The 16,967-nt window shown below is 34.5% G+C and overlaps 1 protein-coding gene across 3 annotated transcripts in view; it reads left to right on the top strand.

The window, feature by feature from the left end:
• The window catches only part of RBBP8 (RB binding protein 8, endonuclease), a 96,062-nt gene that overhangs the window by 43,023 nt on the left and 36,072 nt on the right, over positions 1–16,967 (top strand). For all 3 annotated transcript variants that reach the window (XM_061169310.1, XM_061169309.1, XM_061169311.1), the window contains 2 exons: positions 1,086–1,198; positions 7,119–7,185. In XM_061169310.1, the coding sequence (XP_061025293.1) occupies positions 1,086–1,198; positions 7,119–7,185 (180 nt within the window). The remainder of the gene's footprint in view (positions 1–1,085; positions 1,199–7,118; positions 7,186–16,967) is intronic.

Raw genomic sequence — 16,967 nt, 5'->3', positions numbered from 1 at the left:
TCATGGCATGTACTACCATGCTGTGACTTCCATAGCTACTCACGTACTTAGTATCTTATTGACTTAGGTCACTGAGTTAAAATGATTATCTTAGATTTTATATTTTCTAAATTCCTAATGTGGGATATGTGTCATTTTTTTCAACTGTATTTTTTCCTGGTTATATAAATAATGAAATTAGAGAAATTTTGAAAAATATAGCAAAACACTAAAAAGAAAATCTTCTGTATTACTGGTACCTACAAGATAACTGTATTAACATTTTGAAATACACCTTTCTCTCCATCACCCACCCCTCCTGTGTAATATATGTATTTCCCTTTTCCCTTCAGCACTCAGAAATAATTAGTAAAAGCTATTTTGTAATCTTTTTTTTTTACATAGTTTTACATAATTTTTTACATAATTTTTACATAATTTCTACTAACACTGGAGTCTTTTTTTAATGCTGAAAAGAGCATTACTTTTTTTAAACTTTGTATTCTTTGACCTTTAGTATTCATTCAACTAAAACTTAGTTGTTGAACACTCATTATGTGTTATATGCTATGCTAAGCAGATGCAAGCTTGCTTAAGATATAATTCTGTCCATTGGTACTAGACTGGGTTCATATTTTGGCTCTAATAAAAGCAAGGGAGCTTCAATAAATAAGTTCCCTTGAATAGAGTTTAAAATTGGCAGATTTTTACAGAATTGCAGTCTGTAGAAAATGATGTAGCATGATTTCAGCCTATTTGGGAATATGTTAAAGGTATAATAACTAGTTAATTTTCTCTGTATTTTCCAAGTAAATTCTTTAGTTCTTCATAAAGTATAAAAATCTTGAAATTCAAATATGAAGAAGTATCTTTTAGTAGTTGAAAATTTTTTTTAATTTCAGTTTTATTGAGGTATAATTGACAAATAAAATTACTTTTTTTAAGAAGTATTTATCATGATAATTTGATAAATGTATATATTGTGAAAGGATTCCCACCATCTGGTTAATTAACATATCCATCACCTCACATATTTTTTTATTTGTTTATTTTTTGATGAGAACATTTAAGTTCTACTCTGAAAATGTTCTGTTTCTGTTTTGTAGATTAAGAGCAGGATTATGTGATCGCTGTGCAGTAACTGAAGAACATATGCGGAAGAAACAACAAGAGTTTGAAAATATTCGACAGCAGAATCTTAAACTTATCACAGAGCTTAGTGAGTTTCCTTTCTTCATTTATTAAGTATGTAAAGCATAGTATGCTATTGTTAAAACCTGTTATTAAATTGGTTACAATCAGATGGATTGTTTACATATGTTTTTCTTTATTTAGGCAAAAGTTCAAATGTTGTTTTTTCCCTTTTTGTAGATTTAATCTCATGCTTATTTTAGTAAGAAATAGGGTACAGAAAGGTTGTGCAAGTACTGTCCTCGTTGGCCTTAAAGTCTCACCAGCTGTAAGACAAGAAGCAAATTTTCTTTGGTTATATCCATATTTGCTTCTTTGGTTTTATTTCATATTAATTCAACTATTTATATTTAGTAAATTTAAACACAAAGCAGACAATTTACTGTTCTACAAAGGTGTATTTTTTTTGATTTTCACAATTTTTTTGGACACACTATTACAAGTATACCATTTTTAGTTTAGTCTACTTACCATTTTATGTAGGATTTTCTTACATTTATCTTCTTTTCCAAACTAATTTGGTATTTTGACTTTTTTTTTTCTATTAATTATATTGCTGTCCTCTGGTTACTCAAGCAAGAATATATGAATGTATGCTGATTGTTTTAAAAAGAGATAGAAGGAACATAGTGTTATTCTGCTCCCAGAGGTAACTACTATTAAGAATATAATAAATATCTTTACAGGTCCAGATTTATCTATCTTTCTGTTTGTCTCTTTCCCTCATTTTACCCCCTCTTCTATCTTCTCTTTTAAATTTTTAATGGGATCATATCATACTTCTTGTTCTGACATATGTTATTTTATTTTAGACTATATATTAGAAGTCTTTACATGTTTATAATTTGTTTATATATTTAGACCCATAGATTCTGTGGTGTGTATGAATGAATGCATGCATGAGTTTATTTAGGAATATAAGATTATCAATGAGTAGAAAACTATTACATTTCAATAGACATAGTTGAGATCCACAGTTATATTACCAGTAGTACTTGAAATAATCTGCAGTAATGTCTACATGTCTAATAGTCAGATTTCTAGCAACTTTTAACAGTCTGAAAAATAGCCCAAAACTCAACAAGCAAAAACCCTAGGTATTAAGGAATAAGACAGCATTCTTTTTCATGGCTGCATTGTGTAGATGCCATTTATTTACCCATTCTCATATTGATGAACAAGTCAATTTTTTGTTTGAGTGTTTGAGAATTTCAGTTTCCCTACATTCTCTTCAGTTTTGTGCAAAAATGTATTAATTGACAATATCCAGTTCAGTGGGTAAAGAATGATATACCTTTTTAATATTAGCATTCTCTTTATTACTATTCAGGTCAAGTATCTTTTTACTTGATCTTCAGTTTGCATTTCTTCTTGGGTGACTGGTTTGAATATCCTTTGTCTAATTTTCAGATAGATAAAATACTTCATGAGTTCATGTTGAAAATTCAAATTCAAGACTATAGAGCTTTTGCTAACCTCTTCTAATAACATCTGTATCCCCTTTCTTCCACACCGAGAATCATGGTTCTCAAGGACACAGGGATGATAGAATTAAAATATCCCCTAAGTACTCATTTTTTAATCTCATATTATAGCACAATAGTCTTAGAATAATACCACTAATAATACCACCAATGTGATTACTGAAAAGTTGAGGAAAACTAATTTTACATTAAAATGAGCAACAGGAAAATCATTGAGGTCAAATCCCAAACAAAGTTATTTTATGAATAAAAATACTAAGGGCTTCATGTTTATGAATTCTTGGTGTTTCTATATTGTTGCTACTTTTTCCCCCCGTCCTGCCTCTCTTTTTTGTTCTTACTTTTTCCAGTTATTGCATTTTGAGGATATTTATCTTATTTCATTTTTATTTTATCCTTTACTTTTTTTTTTAAACTCTATTTCTATTTTTTTTGGATCACCCTTGAAATTTTACCATGCTTTCCTAAAATATAAAGATAGTATCTTACCCTCTTCTGAATAATACAAGGACTTTAAAACACTTTCACTCTGATCATCTCCTTCTCCATTTACATACTGTTTATGGCCTGTAGTTTTTTTTTTTAAGCCCTGCAAGTTAGAAACTTTTTTAAAAATTACCTTATTCAGACAGTTTTTAAAAGACTTACCTACATGTGCAGCAGTTTCTTTGCTTATTATTGCTTATTACATCTCACTTTTCTTCTGGTATTATTATTTGGCCACGCCACACTGCATGGCATGTGGAGTCTTAGTTCCCCAACGAGGGATCAAGCCTGCGCCCCCTGCAGTGGAAGTGCAGAGTCATAACCACTGGACCACCAGGGAAGTCCTGAGATTCATTCTTTAAAAGTTCCTTTAGAGGATATTTGTTGGTTCTAAACCCTCAGTTTTTATCCTCAATGTTTTTATTTTACCGTTATTTTTATAAGGCTATTTTACAGGATAACAATTATTTTTCTCTGGCTACTATTAAGATTTTTTCCTTAGTTTTTGGTATTCTGTAGTTTTAGTGCAATTTCAAGTAGGTTTTTAAGAAAAAAGTCTGTTTAGTATACATTACAAAATCTGTTGAATCACTTCTTTAATCACATCTGTAAAACTGTCGGCTACTAGCTCTTCAAATATTGTGTCTTCTCCATTCTCCTTATTTGGGGGTTATGATGAGACCTTGTCATTCGATCCTTTGGTCTCTTAACATCTCTTTCCTATTTTTCGTCCCCTCATTTCACTCTGCTGTGTTCTGGGTAATTTCTTCAGCTTTCTTGCTTATTATACTAAGTTCTTCAGCTCTGTTACACTGAGTTATTTTATTTCAGTAACCAAATTTTTCATTTTTAAAAATTCTGTTTGGTTCTTTTTCATATCTACGTAGTCCTTTTTTTTTCTAATGAAATTTCTTAAAAATATAGAAAAGTATGGAGAATAGTAAGGAACCCTCATACACCTATCACATAGATTTAACAGTTCATATTTTGCTGTATTTTCGTCATTTCTTTTCGAACTGAAATATTTTAATGTAAATTACATACATCAGGACATTTTTCCCCTAAATACTTGGATAATTTATACCTAACCACAATACCATTACCTTGCCTACCAAAGATTACCCATAATTTGCTCTAATATTCTTTAAGAGCCGGTCCATATTCATATTTCTACAGCTGTCCCTCTTACGGTAGTTTGCAACAGTTTTGTTCACACCTGCCAATCACAGACTACACATTGCATTTGTCTTTTAATCTGGAATAAGCTCCCTTCCTATTTTTTTCTTTTATAACATTGACTTATTGAAGAAGTAGGGCTGTTTTCCTAAAATTATGCCACCTTCTGGATTTTTCTCATCATTTTCTTTATCTTGTTTCTTTATTTCCTATAAAATAGAAATTGTATCTGAAGGCTTGATTAGGTCCAGATTAAACATTTTTGACAGCAGTACTTTATAGGTAAAATTGTCTACTTTATATTGTATCATATTAGGATATAGATATTGTCAGGTTATTCCACTCTTTGGGATTGGTGGCCAGATTTCTCCATTATAGAGTTATATTTTCCCCTGAGTACCACCAAGTAGTCTAAATTGGGAGGATGGATGTGTGATACTTTGAAATCTTCCAAAAATACAATTCTCCCTCAGTCTTTCTTTAATGGTTTTAATATCCATTTGTGGTTCTGGCCTGAATCAATTATTTAATTCCAGACTACAAAATGATAATTTTCCATTTCTGTTATTCTTAATCAGCTGGCATTCTTCTATAAACAAGAATTCTCCCTCATCAGTTTGGGGCTATTGGTTACCTTGGGATGTAGTTCCTACTAGAAAGGCATGATACATCATAATATTTTCCCTTTAACTGCCAGTTTTCAGAGTAATATCTTGTATAATAGTTACCTACAATGGTGACAAATAAGGTTTTTTTTTTTAACATCTTTATTGGAGTATAATTGCTTTACAATGGTGTGTTAGTTTCTGCTTTATAACAAAGTGAATCAGCTATACATATACATATATCACCATATCTCCTCCCTCTTGCTTCTTCCTCCCACCCTCCCTATCCCACCCTTCTAGGCCGTCACAAAGCACCGAGCTGATCTCCCTGTGCTATGCGGCTGCTTACCACTAGCTGTCTATTTTACATTTGGTAGTATATATAAGTCCATGCCACTCTCTCCCTTCGTCCCAGCTTACCCTTCCCCCTCCCCGTGTCCTCGAGTCCATTCTCTACGTCTGCATCTTTATTCCTGTCCTGCCCCTAGGTTCTTCAGAACCATTTTTTTTTAGATTCCATATATATGTTAGCATACGGTATTTATTTTTCTCTTTCTGACTTACTTCACTCTGTATGACAGTCTCTAAGACAAATGACGTTTTGTGTGTTGTATATGTTGTGTTTCATTTTGCTTTTGACATGAATGGAGCTTTCTCTTTTTTGAGCATAATAGACGTGGAATTTTATATATTCAGTGTGTGTCATTCAGTTATGTTCATTATTTTTATTGATGCTCAAATTATCTCAATCTTGTCTGTCTACTCATTTTTGGTAATCACTTTTATCATGTTAGTTTTGAGCCTTCCATCTTTTAAATCTTTAAACATTTCATTATCAAATAATTCTGTTATCTGAAATACTTGGGAATCTATATATGAGTTATTTTCTACTGACTCTAGTGGTAAGTGAATTCAGATCACTTTGGCTCATTCCAGGAGCTCAGGCTTAAACTGGAAATCTCAAGTTCAGTCCCTCCACCAGTGCTGATACCAGTATCTGCTTGCTTACACTGCTTGGGTTTTAGCTCACAATTTGTTTTGTTTTTGTTGTTGATTGTGGTGGTGGAGTTGGGAGGCTCTTGGATTTCTCTTCCTGTGTCCAGGTCAGTTGTCCTCTCGAATCCTTTCCTGATTTTTTCAACGGCTCAACGTAACCTTTTTCTCCTTGGAATTTCATTTTTTCTCCTTGGAATTTCATTTAGTATTTTATCTGTACCTCTCTAATGCCCTTGTCACTTTCAGTTGTAAAAAATATGTTTATATAATATCTTGTCTCTCATTAGACTACACTTTCCTCTAGGTCACTGTCATATCTTCAGGTTTTTGTTTTGTTCTGTTTTTTTCCAGATCCTCCACAGGAGGTAGTTTAGTAACCCTCACATATTGTATTGATATATAGTCAACAAATTTTTATTTACTCAGTGTAAGAAAATATGTTTAGATTTGTAAACCACTAAATTATTAACAGATTTTTGGAGTATGATTAACTTTCTTTCTGAGAGGTTAATTGTACTTACTCTGACTTGATTTCTTTGATATATTCCTCCTAGTAAAACACATGCTTAACCAGTGACATAATATCAAGGATTGATAATTTTGTGCTGGCAGCGGTAGAAATTATAGCCCAAAACTGAGTTTCTGCTTTATAAATAAGGATGGATAGGAAAATTTAGTCAAGGTAGATTCAAACAAGGAGATACTACTTCAATAGTATATTTAAGTTACTGATAACATAACTATTAATGAAACATAGAGTATGACTAAGGAAGAAAATTTACTTAAGTGTGCTTACATTATAAAAATTACACTGATATTCAGTGTTACATTTTATGATCAGATTTATTTCAAGATAAATGGTGTTTGAAATTAGTAGGACTGAGTAACCAGATGGAATGCTTTCTTGCTCAGTATGAATAATTAAACTATACTCCCCAGTACATGAGGTACTCTTTCTTTTTTGCCCACAAGCATTACATAGAATTATCAGTTAATCATTTACATGGAACTTGCACAATATGAGATATAATAATCACTACCTAGTAACAAATTAGTTTTGAACAGTAGCATTAACCCTGACTAACATTATGACTTAAAATTTGAAATCCTAATTCTCCATGATTGTTGCAACTGTTGAAAGAACCTGACTTACATCTTATTATAGCTATAATTTGTGCTTTCTTTTCACATTATATTTAAGTGAATGAAAAGAATACTCTACAGGAAGAAAATAAAAAGCTTTTTGAACAGCTGCAGCAGAAAATTGAGTAAGTATTTTTTCTTAATTGTGGCAGAAAATTGAATATTTTCCCCTAGCTTCTCTTTCTTCATTTTACTTAGCTTTGCAAACTGTAAAGATATATTAAGAGTTAAAGGTTTCATTTTTAAAAATTATAAAGTATTCTGCAAATGAAAATATAAAGAAAATCACTATATTTTTGTTCTGGGAGTATATATGAAGAGTGTGTATGCATCTCTTAGCTTAGTGTGTGAATATATAAAAATCAAAACATTTTAATTTAAAGCATTTTAATTTTTATAACTTTATTATAAATAACAAATCATTCAAATAAATTATTTGAAATACTTATATTTTAAATATTTGAGTTTTGTTACCACCTTTCTAGCCCTGTCCCAGAAACTTTATAAAAGCAATCTGAATAATTATTTCCTCTTATACACTTCTCAGGCCTGGAGAACTTCCTCCTTCTTTATTTCTCATAATAAAAATAATAACTTTTATCTTGTGTTCCTTGTTTATCTTGTTACTCTTCTTTGTGTTTTATGTTTATTATTTCTAATCCTCACTGTGACTCTTCAAGGTAGTTTTATTATCTTTACTTTATAGATGAGGAATCCACATCTTAAAAAAGTCAAGTAACTTGCCATGGTCTCACAACTAGTAGATAATGAGACATCACTCAGAACCCCATCTTCTGACTTAAAAGCCTCTGTTCTTTCCATTATTTGACAGCGTCTCAAGAAAAGAATCTGTTTTTCTGGGTCTAGTCTGACTGATGCCAAGCAGAGTTATGGCCAGTTCTTAGTTCCCATTTATGTAAAGCTTATATAATATTTTTTAAAAGTTAGGATTCAGGATAGTGTTAATGGTTTATAGGGTTTTAAAGACTCTGTTGCATCTGAGTGGACATCTACAAAAACTTTGCTAAACTATGTAGACGTAACATTATTTTGGCTTACGAGTAGTTACTGTCTTATGTATAAACACATATCACAAGTGGAATTAACATCTTTATCATATCAGTATATTTTTAAGGAGTGGATGTCCAGTAGGATTTTGATATTTCTCCCATGTTATCATGAATATTGGTAGCCAAAGAGAATTTTGAGGGGGGATACTAGATGAGGAAAGAAGGCTATCAGGCCAGACTGAGGTTATCAAACGTGTGTATGAAAATGTCAACCCTTTCTCATTTTACTCATGCTGCATATTGAAGTGAAGCTAGAACACAAATTCACAGTCTTTTCTATATGATTCCAAAACACAAAGTTTTTTTTTTTTGAAAAGTTACAACCTAATCTCACTTCAATTGACAAGATACTTTTTATTATAGTCATTATTTGTCCCACTTCCTGTGAGCATTCCTATGCTTCACTGTGATAATATCAGTGTGTTTGACTACAGGATGATACCTGAGGCTCCACTGGAGGTGTTTTGTAACAAGCTGTATATGCTCTGCATCACCCTTCATTTTTTTTTAATAGATCTTTATTGAAGTATAATTGCTTCACAATACTGTGTTAGTTTCTCTTGTACAACAAAGTGAATCAGCCATGTGCATATATATATCCCCATATCCCCTCCCTCTTGAGCGTCCCTCCCACCCTCCCTATCCCACCTCTCTAGGTCATCACAAAGCACCAAGCTTATCTCCCTGTGCTATGCTGCTGCTTCCCACTAGCTATCTATTTTACATTTGGTAGTGTATATATGTCCATGCCATTCTCACATCACCCCAGCTTCCCCCTCCCCCACTGTGTCCTCAAGTCCATTCTCTATGTCTACGTCTTTATTCCTGCCCTGCCACTAGGTTCATCAGTACCATTTCATTTTTTTTTTTTTAAGATACTATATATATGTGTTAGCATACAGTATTTGTTTTTCTCTTTCTGACTTAACTTCACTCTGTATGACAGACTCTAGGTCCATCCACCTCACTACAAATAATTTCGTTCCTTTTTATGGCTGAGTAATATTCCATTGTTTATATGTACCACATCTTCTTTATCCATTCATCTCTTGATGGACATTTAGGTTGGTTCCATGTCCTGGCTATTGTAAATAGTGCTGCAGTGAACATTGTGGTACATGTCTCTTTTTGAATTATGGTTTTCTCAGGGTATATGCCCAGTAGTGGGATTGCTGGGTCATATGGCAGTTCTATTTTTAGTTTTTTAAGGAACCTCCATACAGTTCTCCATAGTGGTTGTATCAGTTTACGCTCCCACCAACAGTGCAGGAGGGTTCGTTTTTCACTACACCATTTCCAGCATTTATTGTTTGTAGACTTTTTGATAATGGCCATTCTGACTGGTGTGAGGTGATACCTCATTGTAGTTTTGATTTGCATTTCTCTACTAATTAGTGATGTTGAGCATCTTTTCATGTGCCTCTTGGCCATCTGTATGTCTTCTTTGGTGAAATGTGTGTTCAGCTCTTCCGCCCATTTTTTAATTGAATTGTTTGTTTTTTTGATACTCAGCTCCATGAGCTGTTTATATATTTTGGAGATTAATCCTTTATCCATTGATTCGTTTGCAAATATTTTCTCCCATTCTGAGGGTTGTCTTTTCATCTTGTTTATGGTTTCCTTTGCTGTGCAAAAGCTTTTAAGTTTAATTAGGTCCCATTTGTTTATTTTTGTTCTTATTTCCATTACTCTAGGAGGTGGGTCAAAAAAGATCTTGCTGTGGTTTATGTCAAAGAATGTTTTTCCTATGTTTTCCTCTAAGAGTTTTATAGTGTCTGGTCTTACATTTAGGTCTTTAATCCATTTGGAGTTTATTTTTGTATATGGTGTTAGGGAGTGTTCTAATTTCATTCTTTTACATGTAGCTGTCCAGTTTTCCCAGCACCACTTATTGAAGAGGCTGTCTTTTCTCCATTGTATGTTCTTGCCTCCATTGTCATAAATTAGGTGACCATATGTGTGTGGGTTTATCTCTGGGCTTTCTGTCCTGTACCACTGATCTATATTTCTGTGTTTGTGCCAGTACCATACTGTCTTGATTACTGTAGCTTTGTGGTATAGTTTGAAGTCGGGGAGCCTGATCCCTCCAGCTCCGTTTTTCTTTCTCAAGATTGCTTTGGCTGTTCGGGGTCTTTTTTGTTTCCATACAAATTGTAAAATTTTTTGTTCTAATTCTGTAAATAATGCCATTGGTAGTTTGATAGGGATTGCATTGAATCTGTATATTGCTTTGGGTAGTATTGACATTTTCACAGTATTGATTCTTCCAATCCAAGAGCATGGTATATTTCTCCATCTGTTTATGTCATCTTTGATTTCTTTCATCAGTGTTTTATAGTTTTCTGAGTACATGCCTTTCACCTCCGTAGGTAAGTTTATTCCTAGGTATTTTATTCTTTTTGTTGCGTTGGTAAATGGGATTGTTTCCTTAATTTCTCTTTCTCATTTTTCATTGTTAGTGTATAGGAATGCGAGAGATTTCTGTGCATTAATTTTGTATCCTGCTACTCTACCAAATTCATTGATTAGTTCTAGTAGTTTTCTGGTGGCATCTTTAGGATTTTCTGTGTATAGTATCATGTCATCTGCAAACAATGACAGTTTTACTTCTTCTTTTCCAATTTGTATCCCTTTTATTTCTTTTTCTTCTCTGATTGCTGTGGCTAGGACTTCCAAAACTGTGTTGAGTAAGAGTGACAAGAGTGGCCATCCTTGTCTTGTTCCTGATCTTAGTGGAAATGCTTTCAGTTTTTCACCATTGAGAATGATGTTTGCTGTGGGTTTGTCATATATGGCCTTTATTATGTTGAGGTAGGTTCCCTCTCTGCCCATTTTCTGAGAGTTTTTATCATAAATGGGTATTGAATTTTGTCAAAAGCTTTTTCTGCATCTGTTGAGATGATCATATGGTTTTTATTCCTTAATTTGTTAATATGGTGTATCACACTGATTGATTTGCGCATATTGAAGAATCCTTGCATCCCTGGGATAAATCCCACTTGATCATGGTGTATGATCCTTTTAATATGTTGTTGGATTCTGTTTGCTAGCATTTTGTCCAGGATTGTTGCATCTATGTTCATCAGTGATACTGATCTATAATTTTCTTTTTTTGTGATATCTTTTTCTGGTTTTGGTATCAGGATGATGGTGGCTTCATAGAATGAATTTGGGAGTGTTCCTCCCTCTGCAATTTTTTGGAAGAGTTTGAGAAGGATGGGTGTTAGCTCTTCTCTAAATGTTTGATAGAATTCACCTGTGAAGCCATCTGGTCCTAGACTTGTTTGTTGGAAGATTTTTAATCACAGTTTCAATGTCATTACTTGTGATAGGTCTGTTTATATTTTCTAATTCTTCTTGGTTCAGTCTTGGAAAATTGCATGTTTCCAAGAATTTGCCCATTTCTTCATGGTTGTCCATGTTATTGGCATATAGTTTTTTGTAGTAATCTCTTATAATCCTTTGTATTTCTGCAGTGTCAGTTGTGATTTCTCCTTTTTCATTTCTAATTTGATTGATTTGTGTCCTCTCCCTTTTTTTCTTGATGAGTCTGGCTAAGGGTTTATCAACTTGTTTATCTTCTCAAAGAACCAGCTTTTAGTTGTATTGATCTTTGCAATTGTTTTCTTCATTTCCATTTCATTTATTTCTGCTCTGATCTTTATGATTTCTTTCCTTCTACTGACTTTGGGTTTTCTTTGTTCTTCTTTCTCTAGTTGCTTTAGGTGTACCCTTCATTTTTAAAAAACTGAATTCTGAATCACATCTGGTTCCAAAGATTTCAGATAAGTGGTGGTTGACCTACATTAATTTATGTTCTGTGAATTAATTTTGCACATGTAGCTTATGGTATTTTGAACACATCAGCCCTGATATTTATGAATTCCAAAGATAAATAAGATAACTAGTCTGTAGAGGTTATACAGAATTAGATGGGTGAATGCCTCCAAAACCAAGGTTATAAAGTGAATTGTAACTAGATAAGTCATTTGCTTGGTCAACTGTGAATTCTGATTTGTTCAGAATTAGTTTATTTTTAGTGTTCTCAAATTCACAGATTTTTCTGTTGAAGCTCATTGATACATTAGAAAAGAAGTAAAAGCTGAAGTTTGTAATAACAGTGAAGATCAGTCATACAGATGAACTCAGGGCATGTATGTTTTATTTAGTACATGGCCTTAGTCAGAACAGTTTAGGAGGTAATCTGTTGTGTCTTTCAGTTCTCTCCTGAAATTTAAGGTAGTTATTCTCATAAGCCAACTTCTTTTACAGCTTGTTCTCCTCAAATTCCCTTTTGCTTTCAGTCAGAAAAAAAAATAACAAGTATTATCTTGCCTGAAATTTCCCTGAACTTTAGAAAAAGTATTATTTTATTTATACTTGTTAAATGCAGTAATTCTGACTCACCTAATCTGGGTTTGATGTAACAGATACCTTCCTTTTTTGTTGTTGTTTTTGTTTTGTTTTGTTTGGCTGCATTGGGTCTTTGTCGCTGCACGTGGGCTTTCTCTAGTTGTGGCAAGCAGGGGCTACTCTTCATTGCGGTGCGCGGGCTTCTCATTGCGGTGGCTTCTCTTGTTGCAGAGCACGGGCTCTAGGCGCGCGGGCTTCAGTAGTTGCAGCATGTGGGCTCAGTAGTTGCAGCACGTGGGCTCAGTAGTTGCGGCACGTGGGCTCAGTAGTTGCGGCACGTGAGCTCAGTAGTTGGGGCGCACGGGCTTAGTTGCTCTGCGGCATGTGGGATCTTCCCAGACCAGGGATCGAACCCACGTCCCCTGCATTGGCAGGCAGATTCTTAACCATTGCGCCACCAGGGAAGTCCCACAGAGACCTTTTATGGTAGGACAGTTGTTTAGTGACACTATAGTAAGAAATTATTCAGAAAAAAATTTGCTGTTATAAAGTTCAAAATATATACTCAGCTGTACCAGTCACAGAAAGCAAGTAATTAAATAAGCTAAGTGTTGAGGTCATGACTTGTTTTGGGGAATGGATGAGCTGGATGTGAAAGTCAAAGGAGTCTTCTTTTTTGTTTGTTTTTTAAAACCCAAGTCCTTGACAGTGAAAGCACAGAGTCCTAATCACTGGACTGCCAGGGAGTTCCCTCAGTGCTCTCTAGTAAATTGAATTCCTTGTATAACTTCTTTAACAAATAGGTTCACTGTGTCCCAAGCCTATTTAATTTTAACGATATTATACTGTTAAAAGTTCTAAGTTTGGGTAGAAATCACTGCACAGAGTGATATTTGTTGATTCTGATTTTTGCCTTCTGGGACCATCTGGAACAAGTTTACCCCCCACTCCCCCCCCCCCCCCCGCCTTCTATTTGATGGCCCTTTGTTTACATGAAGACAGGGTACGGGGCCCTCCTGAGTCTTAATTGTAAATAGGTAAATATACAGAGTAGATATTCTCTGTTCATTAACTGTTCTTTGTGAGACATTACTTCAAGACTCTTTAAATTATCATTTCTCAAAAAAAAAAATTATCATTTCTCTTTAATGTTTCAGTTTGTCAATATTTTAATTAATTCAGTTGTCCTCTAAGTATAGTCTGACCAGTAGATCAATACTGCTCCCTCCATTTTTCTGTATCTTTTTACTTATATTAATGTGGTCAAAACATACATACATTACTGGCGGTTCCTTACCGGGTTTACTGCTAACTAGAACCTCTAAGTCAAAGTCTTCCCTATGGCTTTATAGTAGTTGTTATGGAAACCTTATATCAAAGGAGTCTTCATTGTAACGTAAAGAGCACTATTGATTAAATACTATTTTCTGGGCATCGCATTACATTTTTACATATATTATTTCTTTCTCACCACTTTCCCACAAAAACGAAGTAGGAAAGTACAGTACTGTATCTACTTTAATAGAGGCTCAGAAAGGTTAACTAACTTACCCAATGTGACTAGTAAATGTCAGATGCAGGATTTGAACCCAGGTCTACCTCAACTTCAGAATTCTTAAACCCTTTGTATAGTTTTGTGCTAAAACAGCCTTAGAAGGTTACCTGCATGGTGTCACCCTGCGTAGGTGGATTCTCTCTCTTCTGACTCACTTCAGTGAGGCTTTTTATCTTGCATTTATCCTGTTCTATTTCATTTTGTTAGATTTGGCCCATTATTCCAACCTCTGGGGGTCTTTCATATGTTGATTTTTTTCCTACCACGTATTAGGTTAGCTTTTATTCTCAACTTTGTGTCTTCCACAAATTCAGTGAATATTCCATCAGCGCCCTCATCAAAATCAGTAATAAACGTTGAATAAAACCTGCCTGAGGATGGAGCCCTGAGGCATACTTCCACAGGTTTCCTCATTGATGTAATTCTTTGTCTTATGGTGTTCAGTCAGTTTGGAGTCTGTCTTTCTCTATTAGTACCAAGTTTGTATTTCTCCCTTTTGTTTACAGTGAGAAGATATCAAGAGAGTCACTGTCAGATACCTTCCTGAGAGCGAGATATGCAGTAGAGCATTCCTCAGAAAACTGGCTTAATAACCCTATTTTAAAAATTAGTGTTATTTGAATTATTCATATAATAAACTGGTTCCAAGAAAGCAGGGTATCAGACTCATTAGTGTATATTTCAGGGAACCCTCTTTTTTGAAAATCAGAATGTTTAAGTGAACCTGATAGCTGTAACTACATTAAATTTAAATTATATTTTAACTGGAAGTGTAAGATTTTGGAGGAGGAGAAAAGCTTGACTATTAAAAGCTTTTTTACAGACTCATTATGAAGGGAGACCCTGGATCCTTACAGCTCTTAGAAAAATGAACAACTAAAATTGTTTTGACAGGAATTTAAGGGGAGGCTCTCAGGCCATTAGAAAGAAAAGTGGAAGGAGAAAGATGGCCAATGTACGTAATTAACCTAAAGCTGTGGCATAAAATTTTAACTTTTCTCAGAAAATCAGAATGAGACATAATGCTTTAAAGAAGAAACTTGGTTAACACATGGAAAGTTGTTTTGTTTTGTTTTTTTTTCTTTTTCTTTTATGACAAAGGACAAAGGAGGACAAAGCCAGCACTTGTTTACTTAGTTTGGACACCTCTAGTTAGAGCTGGTTTTGTGTGTGTGTGTGTGTGTTTGTATGTTTTTTCCTTTTGTGATCCCAGCTACTTCTAGATTGACTCTGCCAGGAAATCAGTTTCTTCTCGTGACTCATTCATGTTTCAGGTTGAATTTTTATGACTAATAGGCAGGTAGCCTGTGAGTGATTAATTAAAGTGAGGTCAGATAGATTTCATACTCCATTAATTTGTAAGGGTTTCTCGTATGACTTTAGTTTACTTTGTTTTTTCCAGAATAAGATGGTAGAATTGTAGGTAGAGATTAGATATTAGCTCTAAAGATTTTACTCAGTATGGAGTATAGGATTATAGACCACAAATAATATTGATATTATCTAGGAAATTAAGATACAAATCCATTAGGAAAAATTAATCTCTTTTCATTAAAAAAAATCTCTGTTGGTCATAATTTATAAAAATCTCATTATTCTTTGTTTGAAATATGTAGTATTACAAGTTGATATGAGTATATTAGGACAGACTGGTTTTGTCATGTAAAGCCTAAATGCCTGACAGACTGATAAAAATTGGTGGCAAATAAGGTCAATGATGGCTTGACATGGGAAAGGCAGTTGAGTTAAAGTGAATTAACTTTATTTTACTCAATACCCACAATTCAGTCCAAACCCAGTCTTTAGGAGCCTTCGGGCCTGAATTGAATTGGGCAAGAACATATGCCTAGATCAGCACAAATTTATTTTTCTAGTGAAATCTGGGAACCTCTCATATTCATTCATTCAATAAATATTTATTGGGCATGTACCAAGTACCCACTATTGCACACACTTGTGATGTATCAATGAACCAAAAAGATCCTTATCCTCTTAGAGCTTACTTTCTGACTGGTGAGCAATAGACAAATCAATTATGTACTATGTTAGAAAGCAGTAACTGCTATGGATAAAGTAACAGCAGAATAACAAGGAACCGGAGTACTAGGGTGTGGGAAGGGGGTTGCAGTTTTAAATAGCATGTTCAAGGCAGGCATTGACGAGAAGGCAAACACTTGAAGAAGATGAGGTAGTTAGCCATGTGAAATCTGGGAATGAGCATTCCAAGCAGATGGAACAGCTGGAGCAAAGAACGTAAAGTAGGGGTGTGCCTGGTGTGTTTGAGGAGCCTCGGGGAGGCGAAGGTGGCTGGAGTAGAATGTAATAGGAGAGGAGTCAGAGGTAATGGGGGAGGGGGATGATCAGATCAATCATTATAAGGAGTTTGGCTTGTGTTTTCAGTGAAGTGGGGAGATGTGACGGGGTTTAATCAGAAGAGTGACATGATATGACGTAAGTTTTAATAAGACTGTTCTGACTGATATGTTGAGAGTACTGTGAGCGTGGATAGACGCAGAAGTAGAAATTCAAAGTCTGAGTCCTACTTGTAGTCAGTCATCAGTCCCATGGTCTATACCAAGGATAACAGTGTTGTCCTGGGAGTCTGGCTGCCAGGGTTTAGATCCTGCTTCTGTTAAACGTTTTTATTTTATTTTATTTTTTATAAATTTATTTATTTATTTTTGGCTGCATTGGGTCTTCGTTGCTGTGCGTGGGCTTTCTCTAGTTGGGTTGAGTGGGGGCTGCTCTTCATTGTGGTGCACGGGCTTCTCATTGTGGTGGCTTCTCTTGTTGCAGAGCATGGGCTCTAGGCACTTGGGCTTCAGTAGTTGTGGCTCACAGGTTCTAGAGTACAGGCTCAGTAGTTGTGGTGCACGTACTTAGTTGCTCTGCAGCATGTGGGATCTTCCCAGAACAGGGCTTGAACCCG

Source organism: Eubalaena glacialis, chromosome 15 (genome assembly GCF_028564815.1).
Source record: "Eubalaena glacialis isolate mEubGla1 chromosome 15, mEubGla1.1.hap2.+ XY, whole genome shotgun sequence".
In the NCBI taxonomy this organism is placed as follows: Eukaryota; Metazoa; Chordata; class Mammalia; order Artiodactyla; family Balaenidae; genus Eubalaena; species Eubalaena glacialis.
This window is presented reverse-complemented; position numbering and strand designations above follow the sequence as displayed.